Source organism: Schistocerca piceifrons, chromosome 4 (genome assembly GCF_021461385.2).
Source record: "Schistocerca piceifrons isolate TAMUIC-IGC-003096 chromosome 4, iqSchPice1.1, whole genome shotgun sequence".
NCBI classification, from domain to species: Eukaryota; Metazoa; Arthropoda; class Insecta; order Orthoptera; family Acrididae; genus Schistocerca; species Schistocerca piceifrons.
Genome location: NC_060141.1, coordinates 278,875,756 through 278,899,577, shown reverse-complemented (window position 1 = coordinate 278,899,577; position 23,822 = coordinate 278,875,756). Strand labels below are relative to the sequence as shown.

General features: G+C 39.6%; 1 protein-coding gene and 1 non-coding gene across 4 annotated transcripts in view; both read right to left on the bottom strand.

Annotated features, from left to right (window-relative positions):
* The window catches only part of LOC124795136 (nephrin-like), a 721,452-nt gene that overhangs the window by 296,882 nt on the left and 400,748 nt on the right, over window positions 1-23,822 (bottom strand). For all 3 annotated transcript variants that reach the window (XM_047259013.1, XM_047259011.1, XM_047259014.1), the window contains exon 2: window positions 12,483-12,615. In XM_047259013.1, coding sequence (XP_047114969.1) covers window positions 12,483-12,615 — 133 coding nt within the window. The remainder of the gene's footprint in view (window positions 1-12,482; window positions 12,616-23,822) is intronic.
* Trnas-cga lies at window positions 9,970-10,044 on the bottom strand. Its single transcript has one exon. It is a non-coding gene; the product is annotated as a tRNA-Ser (tRNA).

The following is a 23,822-nucleotide window of genomic DNA, read 5'->3' as shown; positions in this document are numbered from 1 at the left end:
CTGCGTGTGAGATGGCTCTCTAAATTTGCATATATTTTTAGGTTTCAGCTACATATTTTAACGGGTTTTGTGATAATATTTACTATAACAGTGACGTATTAGTGGTTTCTTTATTCACCTCTGCCTTTCTTGTGTTGTGACCTGATATTTGTGAGTGTTTCGTATCGAGTAACTTAACCTCTTGCCTGTGTTTACATTCCGCGCTGACCAGTTGCAGCTGTAGCGGCGCATCGAAAGCTAAGTACTAATTAATTGTTTGTGTATATTGGTTTATTTAGGAACTTTAGTAGTCTTCAACCGGTGTTCTTGGTGTTCTCTGGTGAAATAATTTCAGAAGAACCTTCGGGAACTTTTCATCTTCGTTAGTGTGTCATTAGACGTTTGATTCTCTTTCTGTATTAGTCTTTCGTTATATTCACATTTGTTGTTTATTAATACTGTTGATTACAGTAGTTACTTCCCTTGTAGAGTAGGTTTGTGATTATTGTAGTCAGGTTTTTAACATCTTCTTATTGTAGTAGCGGAACTTAGAAAAATTAAAATTTTACCATGAGTGAGAAGTGTGGGCTTTGCCGTAGGTTCGTGAGTAGTGGATTGCGGTGTGAGACTTGTTCGAACTATTTTCACTGGGGGGAATGAAGTGGAGAAGCCAGTGGGCATTCTGGTGAGATCCTCTCCTGGAACTGCAGGTTATGTAGCAAGAGTAAGTTGATAGAGAAGCAGGAGCTAAGATCTGTGCCCTTCAGGTGCAGTTGAAAAACGCACAGGAAGAGCTAGATAGGATGAGGAGGGAGGAGGGGGTTGGGGAATGGGAGCTGGCTGTTGGCAAGAGATCTGCTAGGAGAAGAAGATTTTCAGATAGTTTTACTATTGGTGTTTACAATAGATATGACCAACTGCCAGAGTCTAGTGGAGAGGAATCTCTAGTAGCTGTAGATGTAGGAAGTATGCAGCAGACCTCAGTAGTTACTGTGCCTAGAACAGTTGCAAAGTCGAAGAGGAAGAAGAAGGTTCTGCTGTTAGGTAGTTCTCATGGCAGAGGTGTAGGCCAGCAGTTGCAGGAAGTGCTGGGGAGTGAGTACCAGGTCACCAGCATTGTGAAGCCTAATGCAGGGTTGGCTCAGGTGACTGTTAACATATTGGGGTTATGCAGGGATTTTACTAAAGAGGATCAGGTAGTGATTGTGGGTGGGGCTGGTAATAGTATTGATAGGGATGGGGAGTATAACATAGATGGTGACCTGGAAAAGATAGTCACTCAGACTGGCAACACGAATGTGCATTTCGTGGAACTGTTTCAGCGTCACGATCGGCCTCATCTTAATACAGCCGTCAGGCGTAATAACATGAGACTTAGGGGTGCGCTGATGACAGGAAGCATGGGTCACATTTCAGTGATGTCAGTGGAGTCTATCAGCAGGACGGGTTTCACTAGACATGGCCTGCACCTCAACAGGTATGGGAAGGGGAGGTTGACAAAGCTTATAGGTGACAGCATAGGTGGGTTTGGTGGGATCACTCATGGGAAAATTCCTGCAGTAGTGGGTGTTGAGCTGCACCTTTTTTAGAATGAAGTCAGCTGATAGGTATTCCTGCTTAAGGGAAGTCTCTCTAACAAGGGAATCACTTTTGACAAAGCTTAGGTATCCGAGTAATGAGGGAATTAGTATATTTCATCAAAATATACAAGGTATTAAAGTTAGTGAACTGCTTATCGATGTTGACTCTGAAATTATTGGTATATCTGAACACTTCTTAAATAAGGAGATAATTCAGAGGCTTCCTTTACCAGGATACAGGTTGGCTGGCATCTTTTCGAGTAGCTCTTTGCGGTGTGGGGGAGTAGCCATGTATGTGAAAAACGGCATCCCATTTGAGTCAATTGATGTTTCAAAGTACTGCACTGAAAAGGTGTTTGAATGTTGTGCAGGTGTGGTTAAATTTAACGGAGCTAAACTTCTAACTATTGTTATTTATACATCCCCAGACTCCGGTTTCACAACATTTTTGCTAAAGCTAGAGGAGGTTCTTGGTTCACTTTATAGGAAATACAAAAAGTTAGTTATATGTGGTGACTTCAATATTAATTGTATAAGTGATTGTGCAAGGAAGAGGATGCTGGTAGACCTCTTTGATTCATATAATCTTATGCAAACCGTATTCTTTCCAACGAGAGTGCAAGGGAACAGTACAACAACCACAGACAACATTTTTGTTCATTCCTCATTACTAGAAGGGCATTCTGTTAGCAAAAAGGTGAATGGCCTTTCAGATCATGATGCACAAATTTTAACTTTAAAAGATTTTTGTGCTGCTACACGTGTTAAATACAGTCATCAACTGTTCAGGAAAGCTGATCCAGTTGCTGTAGAGACCTTTGTAAACCTTATCAAGGAACAAGAGTGGCACGATGTTTATAGCGCTGATACAGTAGACGATAAATATAATGTTTTTCTCAAGACTTTTCTCATGCCATCGGTGTTTGCTAAAGTTATCGAGAAGGCTGTATATACAAGGTTACTGGAGCATTTAAATTCACATAATTTGCTGTCAAATGTTCAGTTTGGTTTTAGAATTGGTTTAACAACTGAAAATGCTATATTCTCTTTTCTCTGTGAGGTTTTGGACGGATTAAATAAAAGGTTGCGAACGCTAGGTGTTTTATTTGATTTAACGAAGGCTTTTGACTGTGTTGACCACAAAATATTACTGCAGAAGTTGGACCATTATGGAGTAAGGGGAGTAGCTTACAATTGGTTCGCCTTTTACTTTAAGAACAGAAAGCAGAGGGTAATTCTCCGCAATATTGAGAGTGGTAGTGATGTTCAGTCCCATTGGGGCACTGTTAAGTGGGGCGTTCCCCAAGGGTCAGTGCTGGGGCCACTGCTGTTTCTTATTTATATAAATGATATGCCTTCTAGTATTACAGGTGGTTCAAAAATATTTCTGTTTGTTGATGACACCAGCTTGCCTCGTGATGACTGGGTGTTGTGTGATGTCCTTAGGTTAGTTAGGTTTAAGTAGTTCTAAGTTCTAGGGGACTGATGACCATGGATGTTAAGTCCCATAGTGCTCAGAGCAATTTTTTGACACCAGCTTGATAGTGAAGGATCTTGTGTGTAATATTGAAACAGTAACAAATAATGTAGTTCATGAAATAAGTTCGTGGCTTGTGGAAAATAATTTGATGCTAAATCACAGTAAGACTCAGTTTTTACAGTTTCTAACTCACAATTCAACAAGAACCGATATTTTGATCAGACAGAATAGGCATATTATAAGCGAGACGGAACAGTTCAAGTTCCTAGGCGTTCGGATAGATAGTAAGCTGTTGTGGAAAGCCCATGTCCATGATCTTGTTCAGAAGCTAAATGCTGCTTTATTTACCATTAGAACAGTATCTGAAATAAGTGACACTTTAATACGGAACGTAGTCTACTTCGCATATTTTCATACGCTTATGTCGTATGGTACTATTTTTTGGGGTAATTCTTCTGATTCAAAAAGGGTATTTTTGGCTCAAAAACGGGCTGTTCGAGCTATATGTGGTGTAAGTTCGAGAACCTCTTGTCGACCCCTATTCAAAATTCTGGGAATTCTGACATTGCCCTCACAGTATATATTTTCTTTAATGTCGTTTGTTGTTAGCAATATTAGCCTACTTCCAAGAGTTAGCAGCTTTCACTCAGTTAATACTAAGCAGAAATCAAATCTGCATGTAGAATGCACTTCCTTGACTCTTGTGCAGAAAGGAGTGCAGTATTCTGCTGCATCCATTTTCAATAAGCTACCACAAGAACTCAAAAATCTTAGCAGTAGCCCAAACTCTTTTAAGTCTAAACTGAAAAGTTTCCTCATGGCTCACTCCTTCTATTCTGTCGAGGAGCTCCTGGAAGAGCTAAAATATCAAGCAAATTCCAGAGCTACATTGTTGATTTTCTTCATTTAAACTTACGACTTGTCACCTGAATGTTTTTTTATATTTCATTTTATCCGTTTCTAATATCGTGTTATAATTTCATGTATTGACTCGTTCCATGACCATGGAGACTTCTCCTTAATTTGGTCCCACGGAACAATAAATAAATAAATTAAATAAATAAATTAACACACAGATGTAGAAATTTAACTGTTTTCTCTTAAAATAAAAACGTTTTCTGTTTCCGTTTGGTTCCCCTCATGAACGTCTATTGGCATTAAGTTTATTTCCGTAATTTTACTCTGTTCAAATTCTTCTAGTTCGTCGAGTTTTGCCTCAAAAATTAAGTCCTGTGTTTTCTTCTGTAGAATGGTAAGACGTTTCTTATTACGAAATTCTCGTAGTTCACATTCAATATGTTTTGAAAATGATGTCAATTTATCTACTTTTTTCGTGAGGAGGTGCTCGCTTTTCCTCTTTAAAACTTCAAGTGCAGCATCGGCATGAGAAATTATTTTGAATCATTTTCGCTTTCTTCGGCGGTGGAATTTGGGTTGGCACCAAATGTGTACTAGAAGTACTACAAGTACTTGCAGTACTCATACTTAGTATTTCTTCCGGTTGAGTCATCGTCACCTCTTACTTCTTCTGATGTGCCCTAAAAAAATGGAAAAAATGTTCAGAATCTTTGTTTACTTTTTCAGGCACTGCAAACTGAAGCACAACGGAATCAAACTGCACGAGAATTTGAGTTACGGTGGAATTTCCCTCACTGCATAGGGGCTTTAGATGGAAAACATGTACGAATTGTTAACCCTGCTCATGCTGGAAGCACTTATTACAACTATAAAAACACTTTCAGCATTGTGTTAATGGCATTAGTGGATGCCAATTACCAATTTCTTTATGCAGATGTGGGAGTGCAAGAACGTATTTCGGACGGAGGTGTATTTAACCGAACATATTTTAACAAAGCCCTTCAGGCTGAACCAGATCCTTTCTCTGGAAGAGAAGTGTCCACCACCTACGTAATTGTTGCTGACAACGTGTTTGCAGTATACGAAAACATAGTGAGACCCTTTCCAGGTAATCATAAAAAAGGCAGCAAAGAAAAAGTATATAATTACAGACTCTGTAGAGCCCGAAGAGTCGTCGAAAATGCCTTTGCGATACTGTCATCGGTTTTTGTGCTCTACGAAAACTGTTCATCTTGATCCCCAGTGAATTAAACAATTTCATGTAAAACCATTACTAACAGTAAATATTTCACCACAGTATTGCATTAGTAACTTTTCTTCATCCACATACGTGAATTGGGAGTGTAAATTATTGTAGAATCGCTTAATTTCTTCGGAATGAGGTAGGTAAGGTTTGATTTTTTTTTTAATCTGCCATTTTTTGTCAATAATCGCTGACGCTTCAGATGGGAAAGTGATTGTGATGGAATATCTGGAATTTGCTCCTCATCTGAAAGTCTGGAGGTATGTTCCTGTATCCGACCAATGAAATTCGAGTTTTCACCACATCAGGAGTAAGTTTGCTGCAGGAAAACTCCATGAAGTCTGAAACTGAGCAATGCTGCTTCCTTTCTCGAGGAATTTTCCTTCCCTGTGATTTCACAGATACCACATTCTTCTTGTAATACGCTGGCCACCTTGGTTTTAAGGCACGAATTTGTTCTTTATTCGCTATGTGCACCGTGAAATATCTCTTAGAACTAGAAGAGATGATTAATTTTGTATACTCCGCTGGCACGTTAACTCTATCAGTCTTTCTCACGTTTCCCTTCACAATACTGAAGCGCCTATCACGAGGCAAGTAGTTGTACCCTCCGATGGGGAAATATTGACGGACTGAATCAAGTCTTTCTTTGGCTATCAATGTTAGCATGAGTCGGATTACATGATGATTTTTGTTTTGGTCAGCGCGTCCGTCAGAGAAAATACGGAAAATGCAGGACATTTTTGGCAACGCATTCATTTACGTAATTTAACATAAAGCAGCAAGCTTCATTGGGGTTCTTTTTAGCTGTTGTTTCATCATATGTGTAGAATACAGACATCTCAGAATTTAAATAGTATATATTGAAGACATTTTAAGTAAGCAGAAGCAAATCGAATGTATCTTGAAATGGGATAACTGGAAGCATCAGAATTTGCGTCTTATCAACGCAAATGCCGGCAACATCTTCAGAATCTCTGCACATATTCAGCACACCATGAATTCTCCTGTGGAACTTTTCAGATTTTCGTTCATGAATTAATAGTACGACTGCGGGCAAACGATCTGCATTGTCATTTAAGGTGGGACTTTTTATATTCACACTTAATTCTTCGAAGACACAAAATGTATCAACCTGCGGTTGACCAAAGTTCAAACTGAAATTTTCTTCACGCTATGATCTACAGCCAGGTATTTGTAGTCTCTGTTTGTGTAATTTTATTCATGAATTGGATAGTTATTTATGTGGTTCTCAACTAACAATGTTATGTCAGCTGTATATGCATTTGCTGACCGTTGTTTTCGCCGCATGTCTTTGGGGGGACTTACCAGAGATTAGTAAATCTTTTAATCTCCACAATCTGTCATTAAAATCTCCAAATATGGATAAAAATGCGGACTTGCAGACTTGAACACGGCCACCAGAGGAAGAGAGCCAATATTTGTACTTGACCATTGAGTTTGTACTTGACAGGTAGCCTGCTACCGTCTGCCAACGTTGGACATTTCCTTACAATGTCATATACTTATATTGGACTCTGTAAGTAAACTTCTTGCTCATTTTTAGTATCGAAACTTGAGAACTTTGAATATAAGTTCATCATACTGTACTACAGTAATTTTAATAGGCATGCATTTTCACTTGCACCCGTAATAACAGATCAGTGCATTCGTAAGATGAAAAACGGTAACAAAGAAACCAAACAATAATAGTAGTTTCACAGGCATTGTTAATGCAAACTGCTTACCTGCAATCTAAACCCTTTTTTTTTAGGCGTAACTGTTTCAACTCTATAGTTAACATATCCTGTGGTTTTAATTCTACTTTCTTTTACTCGTACCCATTGGTTTGTAACGCTTTGCATTTCTTCTTCCTTTTATTCTGATTGATTTCAACACTACCGGACGCTATTTCACTCGAAATTGATGCCCAGGACCTGAAATGCACATCAGGTAAAAATGCAAGAATGGGAAGCCCTTATTTGCTTCACATTAGGCGTTCCTGCATCAAATGAAAACTTCCACCAGCTACTGGAGCCACTGTGTACTGCTGATATGAGGGTTTTCACATAAATCGATGCGTGTACTCACAAACTCTCTCATATGATCACATAATTTCAATTTGCTTGAAGAGGTCTCTGCAACAAGCGGTTAATTTACTAGTGGTTTTCAAGACCATTTAATTTACGATTTTCAGAAGTAGGAAAAATTGTTCAGCTGACTAATACACAGTAGGAGGAATTTCTTATCGAAAACAAATCCATATGCCTGCCACAAAAACTGTCACGGCTCCGAAGATGATTAACCCTTTCTTCTCGTACCAATGACAGTAATTTACCAGAGTAAACTGCTTCAAGTACAATTTGCATGTTAAAAATAATGTTTACTAATTGCAGGCTGGTTTTGTTAGTGGTGAAGGTGTCACGTGGACGGCGGCAATAGAGAAAAATGAAATTCTATCGCTACTACCTTTGTTTTAGAACTCTGTTTATTTCTGTTTTTTAGTAACTTTCATTCCTTCTTGAATAACTTGACCTCAGTATTTTCATATTTACTCACACAGGGATTCGAATTTACATGTCACTTCTAAATATCTCACCTCTCTCCATATAAGCAGCCTTAATCATTACCAGTAAATGCTACATCAGGAATTTACATACGACAGATTTTTCCGAACTCAGTCGTTTCGTTTATCACTTTTCTGTTTAATATAACACCTATTCACATTATGACACATGTTTTTGCTGAGCAGAAGGCTTACTCATCTTTGCATTTAACTTCACAGATCCCAGTAACATCTAACATAAATCTCAAATACGTCATTTTGCTTCTGTTAAGAGGAACGCCATTATTAACACGAGATGTGACAGCTGTGGTTACTCTTTGTAGTCTGCAGGTCATATCTGTAGTTTTCTGTGTCGGTTTTCTATGTCTGTTAACCGACGTGTTTGGCACTGTGGACAGTTCCACACTACATAGCAATACCATTCCTAAACTTTCACCATTTCATATCCCCCCTGTTTCGATATTATCTGTACAAAAACATAAAAAATGGTATTTCATATACGACAAGCGAGGATTGAATATTGCAAGAAAACGTTTCCGAAAAGTTACAGAAATTCACTAATGCGATAAAAATTTAATATTAGAATATTAACGACATTAGTGATTGCATGAAATTAATGAAAAGAATCTTGTTGAAAATCTTTTGCACTACTTTTTCTATTGACGTTTTCAGCTACAGTATAGGAGATTGAGCTCTTTGTTAAAAACGGAACCTATATACATAGCTGTAATTTATTCCATTACACTCCAATCTCCCATTGACGTCTCTTTTTTTAAATTTTGTTTTATGTACTTACCTGGATCGGTGATTTCTTATAATCAGTGATATCATGCGACAATTTACTCCACAAGTATGTGAATATCAGCAAAGCACCGTGATACAAAGAAATTATTTTCCTTTGAATCTGAGTTGGAAAAGCAGATAGGAATATATGACGAAGTTTTCAGATATACACCGTTCATGTTGCTACACAGCTCGCAGCTAAAGCTACAGAAAGCTCTAGGGACGAGATAAACGTGCAGCAAAGTTGATTAATGTTTGTAAATGAAATTTCACTTACAGCAAGGACTAAGGAGAATGCTTTGTCAGTCCTTCCACTTTAACTGAACAGATACTATCAGTGCCTCGCTTTAATTACGCTGACAATGGGTGCTAACCTGCGGTACGAGCTATCCTATCAACCGGCATTGCTTCGGAAGTGATTAATGAAAGTTATCTAGATGCTTACTGAATACTAATCACTCTGTAAGCCACTTCTTCTTGTTTCACTGCCTAATAATGTGCTTTACCAGAATTTTTCGGTCCGGATAAATATCATGTGTGTAACTACAATCTAAATATTGCAAGGATATTCACGGTTGCATCAAACTTTAAAACAGGAGCGAGTTCAAAGAAAGCGTTGGTTCTATAAATTATTTCATAACGAGACGTTACACCTGATTCGACGATTCAATGCATTTAGCCCATTTTTCGACAAAGAGTGTACATAATTTACCATACCGAGTTGTTACACGTTATAAAAAACGTTTCCACTAAGCTGTTATCCCGCCTTCACTGAGGTTGCAAAAATTATTCGTAAGATCATTCGTATGGCTAGTGCCCGTTTATACGAGGAGGCAATCTACAGCATTAAACCAGATCAATCAGCCCTCAAGTGTAAAGAAGGCAATACATAGGAAACAGAAGTCATTTGAACATTCCTACATTAAAACATAGAAAGAAGTTAATTTTCTTCTCCAGATTCACCTCACAGCTAACCCAAATCGTAACTTTTGAAGGCATAGTACTTACAAAAAATATTGTTAAATATTTTGTACTTTTGAACAATTAGCTCCTATAGATATCTTCGTTTTTATGACACACAACCTTCCATTCTTCCATTCAATAGAAACGGTATCTTGTGTGAATTTGAATAGAAAATCAGTCCTCAACAAAAGTTCTCGAGATTTTAGAAGAGGATGACTAATAGAGTCACTTTTCTGCCATGAATAACGGTTTCATTTTTTTCCCATTTGTGTTTCACAAAGTTTGTATAGTGCAGAGAATATGAGGGATAAGTCAGAGACAATAACTTACAGCAGAATTCCCAATTCCTATAAAATAGGACTGAAAACCATTGTTTCATATTCGTAACCGCGAAAAAGTATGTTTATCGCTACAGCTGTGAAACACGATTTAGAGTTAACAAAACATACCAAAATGATTATTCCCAATGAGCTTCTGACACAAAATATACTGAAACTTCCTGGCAGATTAAACCTGTGTGCCGGACCGAGATTCGAACTCGGGACCTTTGCCTTTCGCGGGCAAGTGCTCTACCAACTGAGCTACCCAAGCACGACTCACGCCCCGTCCTCACAGCTTTAATTCCGCCAATACCTCGTCTCCTGCCCTCCAAACTTCACAGAAGCTCTCCTGCGGACCTTGCAGAACTAGACTCCTGGAAGAAAGGATATTGCGGAGACATAGCTTAGCCACAGCCCAGGGGATATTCTAGAATGAAATTTTCACTCTACAGCGGAGTGTGCGCTGATATGAAACTTCCCGGCAGATTAAAACTGTGTGCCGGAACGAAACTCGGAGAGCTTCTGTGAAGTTTGGAAGGTAGGAGACGAGGTACTGGCGGAATTAAAGCGGTGAGGAGGGGGCGTGAGCCGTGCTTGGGTAGCTCAGTTGGTTTGAGCACTTGCCCGCGAAAGGCAAAGGCCCGAGTTCGAGTCTCGGCCCGGCACACAGTTTTAATCTGCCAGGAAGTTTCATATCAGCGCACACTCCGCTGTAGAGTGAAAATTTCATTCTACAAAATATACTGACATCGACAAATCGTTCAAAATTAACGAACTAACAGGCAGCTAAAAGGGCGTTTATAATTGTTCTGCCAAGCGTGGACGATACCAGACACTCGAAAAAAAGAAGAAAGGCAGATTCAGGTTTAATACCCTATCTATGATGGAGTCAACAAAGATGGAGCGCCAACTCAGCTGACACTTTCACAAAGGAACCACTCAAGTGTCAACCTCAGTCTATTCAGGGAAATAATAGAAAACCTGGATTCGTATGAACTGACAAGGGTTTCAACACCGCTCCTCCCGAGTGTGAATGAAGTGTCTTAACGAAATCGCCACCTGCTTTTCATTGACGTACATCAACATTAATTATTGTAATGTTTTCTCCCGATGTTGAGACTGAATACCGTTTACAATCTAGGCAAAATATCTATGTTTGGGAGACGACGTGTTGTATTTGACATCAACCTATGAATAAAATCAGTCACAGAAAATATAGAACGAAATAAACGTTCAGCTGAAGGAAGCATAAAGTGGTGTCCACAAATTTCTAACTTCCGTAGATTTTAATAAGTAATAAAGATTCATCTCTTTAAAGTAATCATAACTAAATGAGTTTCTTCAAAAACGTACTAGCCAGTTGGTTGGCGCTTTTAATCATACTGCAAGGTTAACTGCGCTCACTGAGTTGCAGTATGTCGCTTCCCCACTGCAGATGTGTTATCTTTCTAGTGTTATTCCGTTACGGTAAGTGGACTAGCAGTAAGGGTCACATATTCCTTAACTGCCATCCTTACGTCAATGATTTCATAATGTGTGCGTTATTACATATGAGTATACCTAACATCCAAGACGACCATCCGGAATTTGTTGCTGTTTGTTTCAGATACATTGTCCGTGTAGCTAAGACCCATAAAGTGCCAGTTCTCCTTTTTCTGTGATTACAAAAATTAGCACACTGACATATAATCGATACGATATCAAACAGTAGACAGGTGGGAAGTAAGCTGTTATCTAAAATGTTTTCCTAAACATTTCCGGTCATCACCCAAACCTAATGGCCCGATGCGAAACGGTAAACGAAAACTACTGGTTACTGTACCACTTCAAAGGGATTTCGCTATCGCACAGGTCAGTCTCGCTCTCCAAACAGCCAGGAAACAGTGAAAACAAAGACCTCTTAGGGCCAAACGGATCATACTGGCCTAGAAATCTGCACCTGAGCAGCAAAGCAAGACATCCGTAAGAACTGACCGGAATGTTTGACCAATGGTTTACATAGATCGATGTATAATTGTGCTATTTGTCAATAAATTTCTCAAGCATTCCGGAGAGATGATGTTCTTTACTTGTTTGCTAACGTTTCCACTTCGCAAAAACTTCTCCGTTATTGTGAGTAGGTGCAACTGCAGCGCACTGAATGTGACGAAACGTGTTTGGGCACTTACCGAAATGATTAGTTGCAGCAAGTTTCTCTGGGTTAAGTCTCTGTGGCTCTCATACACTCTTGTGTCACTTGAACAACTAAATATCTTTGTTGTGTGCATATTTCCTAACTGATGCCATTATGGAACCCTGAGACCTGGGACCACATAAGTGGTGTATTAAGGGACACTGAAGCACAGAGCGTATCTCCGATGACATCATCGATGACGTTATAGGGATGACACGCTGTGTGCTTCATCGTCCCTTACTATGCTCCTCGCAAAATGTGTATTAGGTAATGAGTGAACCTTAAAACAGCGGAATGTGTGGAATTGGGCGTAGTATCCTAGGGAACGGTGATAGTAAATTTTAGAGACAATGGTCCGAAAACATTACGTTTCCTACGGCGACATTCAGTGTCAAGGAAATGATTGAAAGGCCTAGCCTGTATGAAAAGACACTGTTGGAGCTGGGTAATGTCATGCGTAACTGCTCTGGGATGGATTTCCCTGTGACGTAGACGCTGACGGCCAAGTTGTTCGCTTTTTGTCTGATGTTGACTCACCTGTAAATGGGCGAGTTGAGCCCATCTTTGTACCAGATGACGAGGTGGACCGTATCGTTGGCGATGGGTGGGACGATATCGCACGGAAGCTTGGCCACTCCTCCCTGGACGGCCTGTGTATCCGTCACCACCACTGCAACACAGAAAGGACGCGCGTTACTCACCACATGACTGGGAAGCACAGTACTCCTTGCAAACCTAGTTAAATAACTACACTGATATTGCACAACACACGGTTTCACAGAGCATACTGAACGTCATATTTCTCAAAATATATCGACATATAACAGGCGAACGACAGGAAAGTTGGCAAATGGTTGATATCGAAATGAGGTACTGTTGTAGCCTCCGTCTCATGTAACTGTGTCTGTAGCAAGAGCATGTAGTGTAGGAAACTAAGGCTTATATCTAAAAAGAAACTAAAAATTCAAGGAGACGAAATGAAAGCTTCAAAAGTGGATATCATTAATATTCTGTCATTACCTGCAGCAGCACCAAAGTTTACGTAAGTATCAAAATGGCTCTGAGCACTATGCGACTCAACTGCTGAGGTCATCAGTCGCCTAGAACTTAGAACTAATTAAACCTAACTAACCTAAGGACAGCACACAACACCCAGCCATCACGAGACAGAGAAAATCCCTGACCCCGCCGGGAATCGAACCCGGAAACCCGGGCGTGGGAAGCGAGAACGCTATCGCACGACCACGAGATGCGGGCACGTAAGTATCCATGGACCCAAAAGTAGACGACTGTGCAAGTAATTGTTGTTCTGTCCACTTATCTAAGAGGTCTCATAAATACTAAACATTCATCCACAGCTAGCTAACAAACCGAAGTTGCTTCTCAAAGTATAATTTTTGCCTCATCTCTAGTGGTCTAGCAAGTTCTATTTACTAACACTTTTTTCACTGTGGTTGGGTTGTTGCTTTAGTAACTTGAAACGGTAGAGACAGAACAGTTCAAAACGAATATTTTTTCACCCATCATACACACTACTCAACTTACAAATGAGGCGTAAGTGCCTCCTGTCTACATAGGGTTCCGCGTGTGCGCATAAACAGCGCTAATTTTGTCATTTTTACTGTCCGTAGAAGGAATATTCTTTCTTATACGACTATGAAAATGCTTGTTCTGGATTCAAGTGACATACTCGTTATTTTCACGACCTGCGACATGGTCGCGAATTGAACAGAGACCCGAATGGAGAATAAATTTCCTTCAGTTCACGTCTATGGTCACAAATTTTTTGTCGTCAGGCTACCGGTCTATAATGACCATCTTCAGATCTGTTTCATAAAGACATATCCTAATATACTGGAGCCTTAGTGACATCGTCTAATGCTAAACATAAAATCAGCGCTAAACATCAGGAGATGCTTTTATAAAACAGATCTGAAGACGGTCATTATAGTCCGAAACTGTTAGTCTGACGACAAAAAAATTTGTGACCATAGACGTGAACTCAAGGAAATTTATACCAGTTATTGATAACTCCACCATTTCAGGGGGCCTCATCCCTTTCCGGCAGTCTAGTGAAGCATCATTTACTTGGGGCAACTCAGAGCCTCAATTCTGTCAATGTGGTGTATTCATTAGGTACTTAGAGATGTTCTGATTTATAAAACACGCATTTTGTACCCGTCGACTATCTTCCTGTCTGATATATTCCCGTTCGACACACTCATCTTGGATGACTATATTCTTTTTCTGTCTGATATATTCCTGTTCGACACACTCATCTTGGATGACTATATTCTTAACTAAGCTTTCTGTGTAAGGGTACAACTCTCACGTACGTTGAATAGGAAAAAGACTGCCATTACGTTGTAAAATTTGATTTTTGTCTGTCTGCGGCTTTAATTTTTCATATGATGTTGGCTAGTCCCAAGTACATGCTGAGACTATTAACTTTTTGGCTTAAGTCTTCCCTACATTGGCAGCTGATATCACATACGAGATATTTGAAATCTGACCATTAACTGCAGTTTATCGTTTGATGGTTTTACTACTTCGGAAGCAAAAATATTTGTCTTTTTGTTCAGTACTTTATTTCGGCGTACATCCAAACTTTGTATCAAGTAAAGATTGAATTTTACGGTCTATGTTCACTTTTTCGGGTGATCACTATGTCATTAGCGGCTTTCGGAGTAATCACTTCCGAATGAAAGCTTTTCCATTCTCGTATCATTTGATCCATATAGGTGTTACATGATATAGTTCTACCGTTTTTATTTTGCATTTGGTAATCAGATTGCTTTGAGTTTATGTACTGACTTCCATATTCTATTTGCAGTTTGCTGTTGCTGTCTGGGTTTACGTATTGTCATTTTGTCATTTGATGACAGTGAGTGGAGCTGCGGACGCTAGAAAATGGAGTGCCAAATGGAAAAAAATCTGTATATTTCCGACTTATTCTTCTGTTTCAGTTCAATAGAGGGGCGACAGCAACCAGAAACATTTGTGCCATGTACGACGATACTGTCATTGGACAGAGCACGGAAATAAAATGGTTTTCTCGTTTTAAGGAGATTCGTTGTGATTAGTGACTCCCCGCTTTCTGGAAGACCATCGGGGTCTGATGAAGATCGTTTAAACGCATTAATCTGCAATAATCCACGTCTTTGTAATTGAGAACTTGCAAATTGGATGAACTGTGATCATTCCATCATCGTGCAACATTTGAATGCAGTAGGGAAGGTTCAAAAATCGTGTGTATGGGTATCGCATGCTCTGAGCGAAAATCATAGAAATCAGTGAATGGCCCTATGTGCAGCGCTGCTTGCTCGTCATCAACTGGATCGTGAACTACACCGACCATTCAATCCTGTATCATTACTAATGACGAGAAATGGCGTCTTTGTGCTAACAGAAGGAAAAGAAAGGAATGATTGAGCCCAAACAAAGCAGCAACTCACTCTACAAAGACCTGCGCGAATCCACAGGTATTAAGTGGATTAACTCTAAAACGCACGTACAAATGAAATCATAGCGCACATGGCATCGGCCGTAGCGTGAAACACAGAGGCATGTGCTATGGCCGCAGCGGCTGGCGACTCTCCAGCAAGGAAATCACGGGGCGCTACGGCGATAGAGCGTCACCTGCTACGGCGAGCCGGAAGTGGAGGAGGTGTGTGGCCGCAGCACGGCGGCTCTTAACACGGAGTCTGCGCGAGATCTGCCCCACACGAGTCGCGCACCGCAATTTATAGCCTAATTCCAGGCGGCCCGGCGGCGCGCAGTTGAGAATGTGTTGCTCTTATTGCATACACGGCGCTGCCAGAGAGCTCGCTAACACTCCCGTATAATTGCGAGCGGAAATTGCCTATAAATTACACGCTGTCCTTGCGCTTTACTAAAATATTTGGAACCTTTTTTTTCCCTCGCGTTTCTGCTTGCTTAGGCTGCTAAATACTGTAGGCTTTTTTTATTGCTTTTAATTCCCGTTTAAAGGTGCTGAGTTCTCAAAAAAACCCTTACAGAATCGTTGGTTCGTGTATTCTGAGTGTGAATAACTTTCTGTGTCTGTTGTTTGATACAGAATTACCAGCTCACTAACACACCGCAGTGACTGATAATGAATTAAAATTAAGAACTGAGAAGCAGCTCTTAAACCAGTGTAAACATAGGAGGGGTGGTGATAAAGTTTTAATTATCACCTCAAAAAATAAAGTTACGTAATTAATTTTCTGTTTGTTTGCTCTTACGCGTCTGCAGTCCTGGTACACATTAAAATCCCCTCCCCACAGTACTGTAGCAGGCAGCTAGATAAACCAAAACCAAATATTGCACCCTAATGATGAAATGAAGGTGGGCTGTAATATTTGCTTTTATCTCCTCTAGCGGCGTGCTATTTTACTGTGGTGTGGTGATTTCAGTGTGAACCAGGACTGCGGATGTGTATGAACTAACAAACAGAAAATAAATTAGGTTCAAATGGTTCAAATGGCCCTGAGCACTATGGGACTTAATTGCTGAGGTCATCAGTCCCATAGAACTTAAAACTACTTAAACCTAACCAACCTAAGAACATCACACACAACCATGCCCGAGGCAGGATTCGAACCTGCGACCGTAGCGGGCGCGCGGTTCAAGACTGTAGCGCCTAGAACCACTCGGCCACTCCGGCTGGCTTAAATTAGGTAATTTTATATTTTTTCCAAGAGATAAACTTTATGAATGCTCTTATTCAGAGTGTGACAAGCGTAAGCATAGATATTTCTATTAGTGACTTACGCTTGTCATCGACCATAGTACCTTGCACGCGTCGTTTGCAGATTGTGCAGGTAAAGAGAGAAATAATAGTGGTAGCGGAGGTACACTTCGGCACACACTGTAGGTGTCTTTCAGAGTGTGGTTGTAGACACATTTCACGACGAAGTCTGTTCTACGTTCATAACGATGAGCGAAATAATAGGCATCACTTGTGTATAATGCTGCTAAGCAGCCGCTTAAGAAATTGTAATTAATTTTATTTGAAAACAGTTTTATTAACTGAGATCATCATTATTTGTTTCGGTCGTATACGATTGCATCTGCAGTCGAATATCTCGGCTAACTTCAATGTGACCCGTAAAACATTACGTAAATTCCAATTTAAATTTTTAATGGCTTCCTTAAATCAGTGATGGAGAACGACGAGGTGACTCATCCTTGAAGGCCACAACCTATTTTCTGCGCTAACTTTACCTAACTGAGCTAGAGCTCTGCCCACAACGGTGCTAAATTGACAATAAGGTTATGGTATGAACATCGCTTACGCTAAGCCCAATTGATTGAATTTTTTTAAAATGTAAATTAAAACACAGTCTTAAAATTAATATATCTGTTTACACATACTGGGAAGCATTCGTGTATCTACTCGTATATTGGTCTAAGAAATAAGACGATGACCACTAAAACTCCAAAATAAATTTGATACGATATTATTTCCATATATGACCACCTTTGACAAACAGAAGAACTTTAAAGGGCAGAACAGATACTATCCACAGTAAAAAAGTGAATAATGAGAGAGAAATAAAATTTTGGATGCCAATAGATGCCTGCAGCCTTGTCCCACTTCCACTCATTGGAGAATACCGTGACCGGATCTGTCATGCTGGCAGTTTGAAGACGTATTTGTAGGAGCATTTCAGCGGTAAGTGTTACGGGGGAGAATCACTAAGAGAATCATGTCTACAAGCAAAACAAGCGTGAAGGACGAGAAAATTAACCAACCATTCAAAGCTATTGTACCGTACATGGACGGGCTAACCAGTTCGGCGTAGAAAAATTCTTTGCCATGTCTGCATTAACCCAATATATCCTAGCAGAAATAAAATTACACATTTTCTGGCATACATCAGTGATGTTTATCGATAGACTTCAAGCACTTATTGTCTATAATGCCAACAGAGTGCGGGTTAGATTATATCACAGAGACTAAGCGACCTATCCGAGCGTAATAACGATCGTCATAAGTTTCAGACAATAATCGGCCGTGATAAACTGACTGTGGTAAATACATTCAGTTGAAGATGGCTCGCATACTAACTTGACAGTGTCTTATCTTCAACAGAAAGATGTGAAAAGTGATCTAGATAGCCTAACGTCCAGCCAACACGATCTGCGACGGTGGTCACAAGCTTCTATAGTCTTCGTTACCTAACGTAACCTATGCTTGGGGTTGATAAAGATGAAGTCTGGACCCCAGTGATTATGGCAAAGATGAAATCGATTCTAGGTCGACGATCCCAATGTTCACTTTTAATGTTAGGCTTTTGTAACTATGTGCAACGTAGGTACTGATAAATCGAAAACATGTCTTCGTAGCTCATTATTTTTTTCGTAAACAACTCACAAAGAGGCTCAAAGTCACAGTTGACATCCAAGACGTTCATACACTGTTTTCAACCTATAATTAGCTGCCACTCATAAAAACTGAAACTATTGCATATCTACGTGCCGTATCCCTACAGCAATCTACTCTCAAGTGACGCTTAGCGTCTTTCTAAAATGTGTTTAAAAATATCAGTCTCCCCGTCATTTTAAGGGATGTGATGTCACAAAACGAAGCGTAAACAAGTTTCACGTAATAGAATCAAGCTGCCTGAAGGCTTGTGGTATTTTTGTGTTAGTATTAACTTAAAAAAGTTTTCTGTAACACGTTAAATTTATTTCAGTGTATATTAGTGTAGCAGCAGTCGTACTTGAGTAGACTGTTATTTCCACAGACATGTCTGCCATCTTAACAAAATAAAACTAGTGAAATTTTTATAAAATTTAAAACAAAATATTTAAAATAACTCATCTGAAAGGAAGTTTTGGACTGATTTCGGAACTGGTCTTACATTCTGTCAGTAAGTAATACTTCCGATGTTATGGTGAATTTAATATTATAATTTATATTTTGGCATTGCTAATTCAGGTGTTGCGTTTGGATTAAAATTATTTATGTAAAATATGATCTTTTATTATCAGCATCTTCTGATAAATTGTTGCTATTAAAAAGGGTCTTTTATTGATCCTGATGACCAACAACGAAGTAGTCTTTCCCTCCTAATGTTCAATCTGTACATCGGAGAAGCAATGACGGAAAGAAAACAAAGGTTAAAGAGCGGGATTAACACTCAAGCTCAAAGGATATCAGTGATGAGATACCCTACTGATTATTCTCAATGAAAAGGAAGAAGAATTTACCTCGAACGAGTACAGAATATCCACTGAGAGTAAACTGAAGAAAGACGAAAGTAGTGAGAAGTAGCAGGAATGAGAACAGCGAGAAACTTAACATCAGAACACTAACTAGGCAGCAAAATAACCCGTGGTGGACGGAGCAAGGAGACCATAGAAAGCAGACTAGCACTGCAAAGAGGGCGTTGCTGGCCAAGATACGTCTTCTAGTATCAAAAATAGGTCTTAATTTGAGGAAGAAGTTTCTGAGAAAGTATATTTGGAGCACAGCATTGTATGGTACTGAAACACTGGAAATCGGAACAGAAGAGAATTGAAGCATTTCAGATGTTTAGAATTATGTGGACTGATAATGTAAGAAACAAGGAGGTTTTGCACAGAACCAACGAGAAAAGAAATATATGGAAAACACAGTCAAGAGGAAGGGACAGTGTGGCGGGACATGTGTTAAAACATCATGATATTTCTTCGAGTTACCAGAGAGGGTAAAAAATGTAGAGTAAAACGGAGATTAAGTTAGATCCAGTACATAATTTGGGACGTAAACTGTATATGCTACTCCGAAATGAAGAGGTTGGTGCAGGAAAGGAATTCTTTCCGGGCTGCATCAAGTCAGCTCATGACCAAAAACAAAATTCAATCTTAATATTCCTTTGTAAATATGTGTTACAGTTTTGACATTAACTAAATGAGTAGGTTCGTAATGTAATATTTTATCCTGCTATGGTCTTTAGTTCCTCAAATCACGGTAGAGAAAAATTGGATAACGTATTAAATTGCTTTCAACATACAAAATACGGATTTGTTGTAGTAATCATAAATTACAGTTTCAGTGAGATCATATGTTTTCTGCTAACTTCATAAATATGTCTTACGCACAAGAAGAAAATGGGAATTCACTTGATAAAATTTGGTTAGGTTCAAACGGTTTGTTGTCAGGTGTCGTGATCGACTTTACTTCGATATTGGATATCGATAAAGAAATTGTATCAAAGTTCCCAGCAGAAGCCGGAGTGAAGAGAGACTCCGCTCACGAGGGTGTCAACCCACGCTCTGCCATTCACAATTTTGTATAACGCAAACTGTCCTGCGACCCACCCTAATCGCCATCGGACTCCGCGAGAACAGCATCACGCAACAGATGATTCTCCGTCAAGGTCTGCCAGTTAAGCGCCAGTAACACAAGTTATAAGCAACAAACCCGTCTCAAATACCCTCGATTAACCTACCTCTAAAAATTCATCATGCGACGTATGTTGATTACGCTTCTCTTGCGGGCTTGCAGAGAAGTCATGGTATTCATACCGTGTATCGTCAGCAATGTTACATATCTCACTGAACGCCACTTTCAATGTGCACAAACCTGGTTGATGATTTTACAGTATTACCTAATACTTACAACAATTTTATGAAAATACCTGGACTAATAGGTTTCTTCGTAAGATAGATCATCAAGTGGAAGCACAGAATGCTAAAAACAGTATTTGAAAAAAAGTAAAAAAAGTATTTACGTTACACAGATCACGCAAAGAAAGATAGTAAAACTTACGTTTATGCTCTCTTGTGCAGTTCTCATATGACGCTTGTTCATTCGACTTCATCAAAGTAAGGAACTCGAACGACTTCCTTATAAACACAGGAAAAGGCGTATCTTCCGAATCCCGCATTTTACAGCTAATTGGCGCTGATCAATGTGAATATTTAGAGTGCTAGCGTTATGATGAGAGAGTAGCAATATATGCTATGATAATTTTCGAACACCCTGTGTTTATCGATTACGGATAAAACATGAACAAATTTATTATGCCCACGCCGTAACTCGCTCGCTCGTTTAAATCACTTTCATTCAGATGTGGGCAATATGTATCTATCGCATTAGCATATTTGCAGAATCCAATCACCGCTTAATCGAAGTAAATATGTTCTTCGGCTACTCTCTTTTAACAACACCAATACGCTGCTGCTGTACTCACTCTGTTTGCAAACATTTATATTACACGTGAGCTCTCGGATTTTATGTATGTGAGCGAGTGTGTATATGCGGCCAGTTTCGCATTAAACATACTATGTTACCTGCATACATTACAAAAAGCTTTCTGAAAAAGCATTATGTAGACAGAGAAATGACATAATAGTGTACCAACCATGGAAAATCCAGACTTCCTTCTCAAGCCGACGGAAGAACGCAGACTGACTTTGTGTTGCGCTCCACCCGTTTCTTGGATAGTGAGCCCATAGACGTGTGCTGTGTCGCATTCGAATGACAGCAGTACAGATTATTGTTTCTATCTGCACCACGATGAATTTATGTATATTATTTGTTTATATCGTTAGAAACCATTGTACATGCAACTTGGTCACTGTACGATATGTCATTGCAGCGTAGCTGTGAGTAGTAGTACACAGAATGATAGAATCGTTTGTTAGATACAAAGTCAAGACTCTCCAACCAGCTCACATCTCCCTGATTCTGTCCGTACCTCAAGGCTTAAATCTTGTGGCGTCACGTCAGTAAATTTTGCGTCCTTCACACACTACCCGCAACCCCGTTCGAAACAACCATTACCAGCGACGATTACTGCTATCTGAACGTGTAAGTGATTTATATTTTTAAATTAATTTATTCCACATTAATAATGGTTTTAACATATTCTGTCAGTAATTTAATTTGAACACGTGAAGAACCATAATATTTCTGCTGACAGAGCATAGCAGTAGTATAGTGAATAACGAAGAAAAATTGCAGTATAACTGCAAACAGTTTTGCGTGCTTCGCCCTTGCAGTGATTAATCCCCATTTAGTACACTTAATATGATTCCTATGATACACTTACCATTGTTCAGAGTTTCGGATATACCACCAATACTGTGACATCATTTAAGCGAAAAATTGTTAGACATATTGTTGACAGTTTATTTACCTCTACATAGAGTAAACCCGTGTGCTGGATCACATATCAAACCTGGAACGTCTGCCTATCGCGGAAAAGTGATTTATCGACTGAGCTATCTACTAGGAAGTTAGAAATCAGCGTACTTCCGCTTAGAGTGAATATTCATTCTTGAAACAATCTTCTAGGCTGTGGGTAATCATTTGTTAGCTATATCTTTTCTCCCAGGAGTACTAATCTCGTAAGATACGCAGAAGAACTTCTGTGAAGCTCGGGGTGTGGGTGAGGTACTGGTGGAAGCGAAGCTGTAAGGGCAGATCGAGAGTTGAGCCTGGATAGGTCAGTTTGTAGACCACTTGTCTGGAGAAGGCAAAGGTCCCGGATAGATGCAAGGTTTGAATACATTAGAAAGTTTCAAGTTGACGCAAACGCCACTACACAGCGAAAATTGATTCTACAACGTTTATTTATTTTGTGTCTCTACTACAACTTCTACGAATAGAAACTTCATTAGTATTTTCAAAGTAAAACGAACTTACTTCTTACATTGTAAAACGCAATTCGTAAACCATCAGTGCCCAGTTCTATAGAAAAATGCATAATTCTACAGTATTAAGACGACTAAAGCAACCGAACGCCCTTTCATGGTGAAATCTCTCTTCTTGCATGAAAGACAATCATCGAAAGCACCTCAGAGAAGTTTCATGGTATTTAGAATAGATCAACTACATCATAAGTTTATGTTGATGATATTATCCCACAAGGGAATCTCTGGTAACTGTTTTCCTTTTTCTTTGAGGGGAAGGGGTGGGGGCGGGCCCGGGGGGGGGGGGGGGGGCAGCAATCCTCTGAGTGACTTGCTGCGACCCTTGAAGAAATCCTTTACAGCGCTAACCTCTTCACCTCAGATGATCACTTGTGCTCTACGTCGTCAATCATTTGTTGGATGTACTCCAATCTCTGTCTTCCCCTACAGTTTTTACCATCTGCAACTCCTTCCAGTACCGTATTCTCATATCGTAACGTCCTTGTCAGTTTTATCCGTATGTTCCTTTCTTCGCCGATAGTGCGGAGAATGTCCTCATTCATTATCTTATCAGTTCCTCCAATTATCAACATTCTTCTGTAGCACTACATCTCAAATGCTTTGGTTTTCTTCTGTTCCTTTTCAGCCACAGTCCATGATTCACAGCCATACAACACTGTGCTCCAAATGTATATTGTCAGAAATTTCTTTCTCAAATTAACATCTACGTTTGATACAAGGAGACATCTCTTGGCAAGGAATGCTCTCTTTGTCTGCGCTAGTCCCCTTTTCTATGCCCTTCTTGCTTAGCCTATTATGCCCTACTTTGGTTCCAAAGTAGCAGATTTCCTTAACTTTCTCTGCTCTTTTAGCACCAATCCTGATGTTAAGCTTCACGCTATTCTCATTTAAACTGCTTCTCATTATTTTCGCCTTTCTCTGGTTTACTCCCAATCCATATTCCGTACTCATTAGACTGTACAGTCCACTCAACATTTCCTGTGATTCTTGTACCTCTTCAGTGTGGGTATCACTGTTACCAGGGAATCGTATCATTGATATCCTTTCAACGCGAATTTTATGGAGTGGACCATAAAAATTACATTCGTACTGAAAGGTCTCTGTTGGATTCCTTTCATGTTAATTTCTTAAATATGTTGTCATTTACGGCATAAATTCCTCTTCTAAATTTACTGTGGTATTTCTGACGATCTGGGAGGAGACTGAGCAGTGGAACGTGTTACTTTT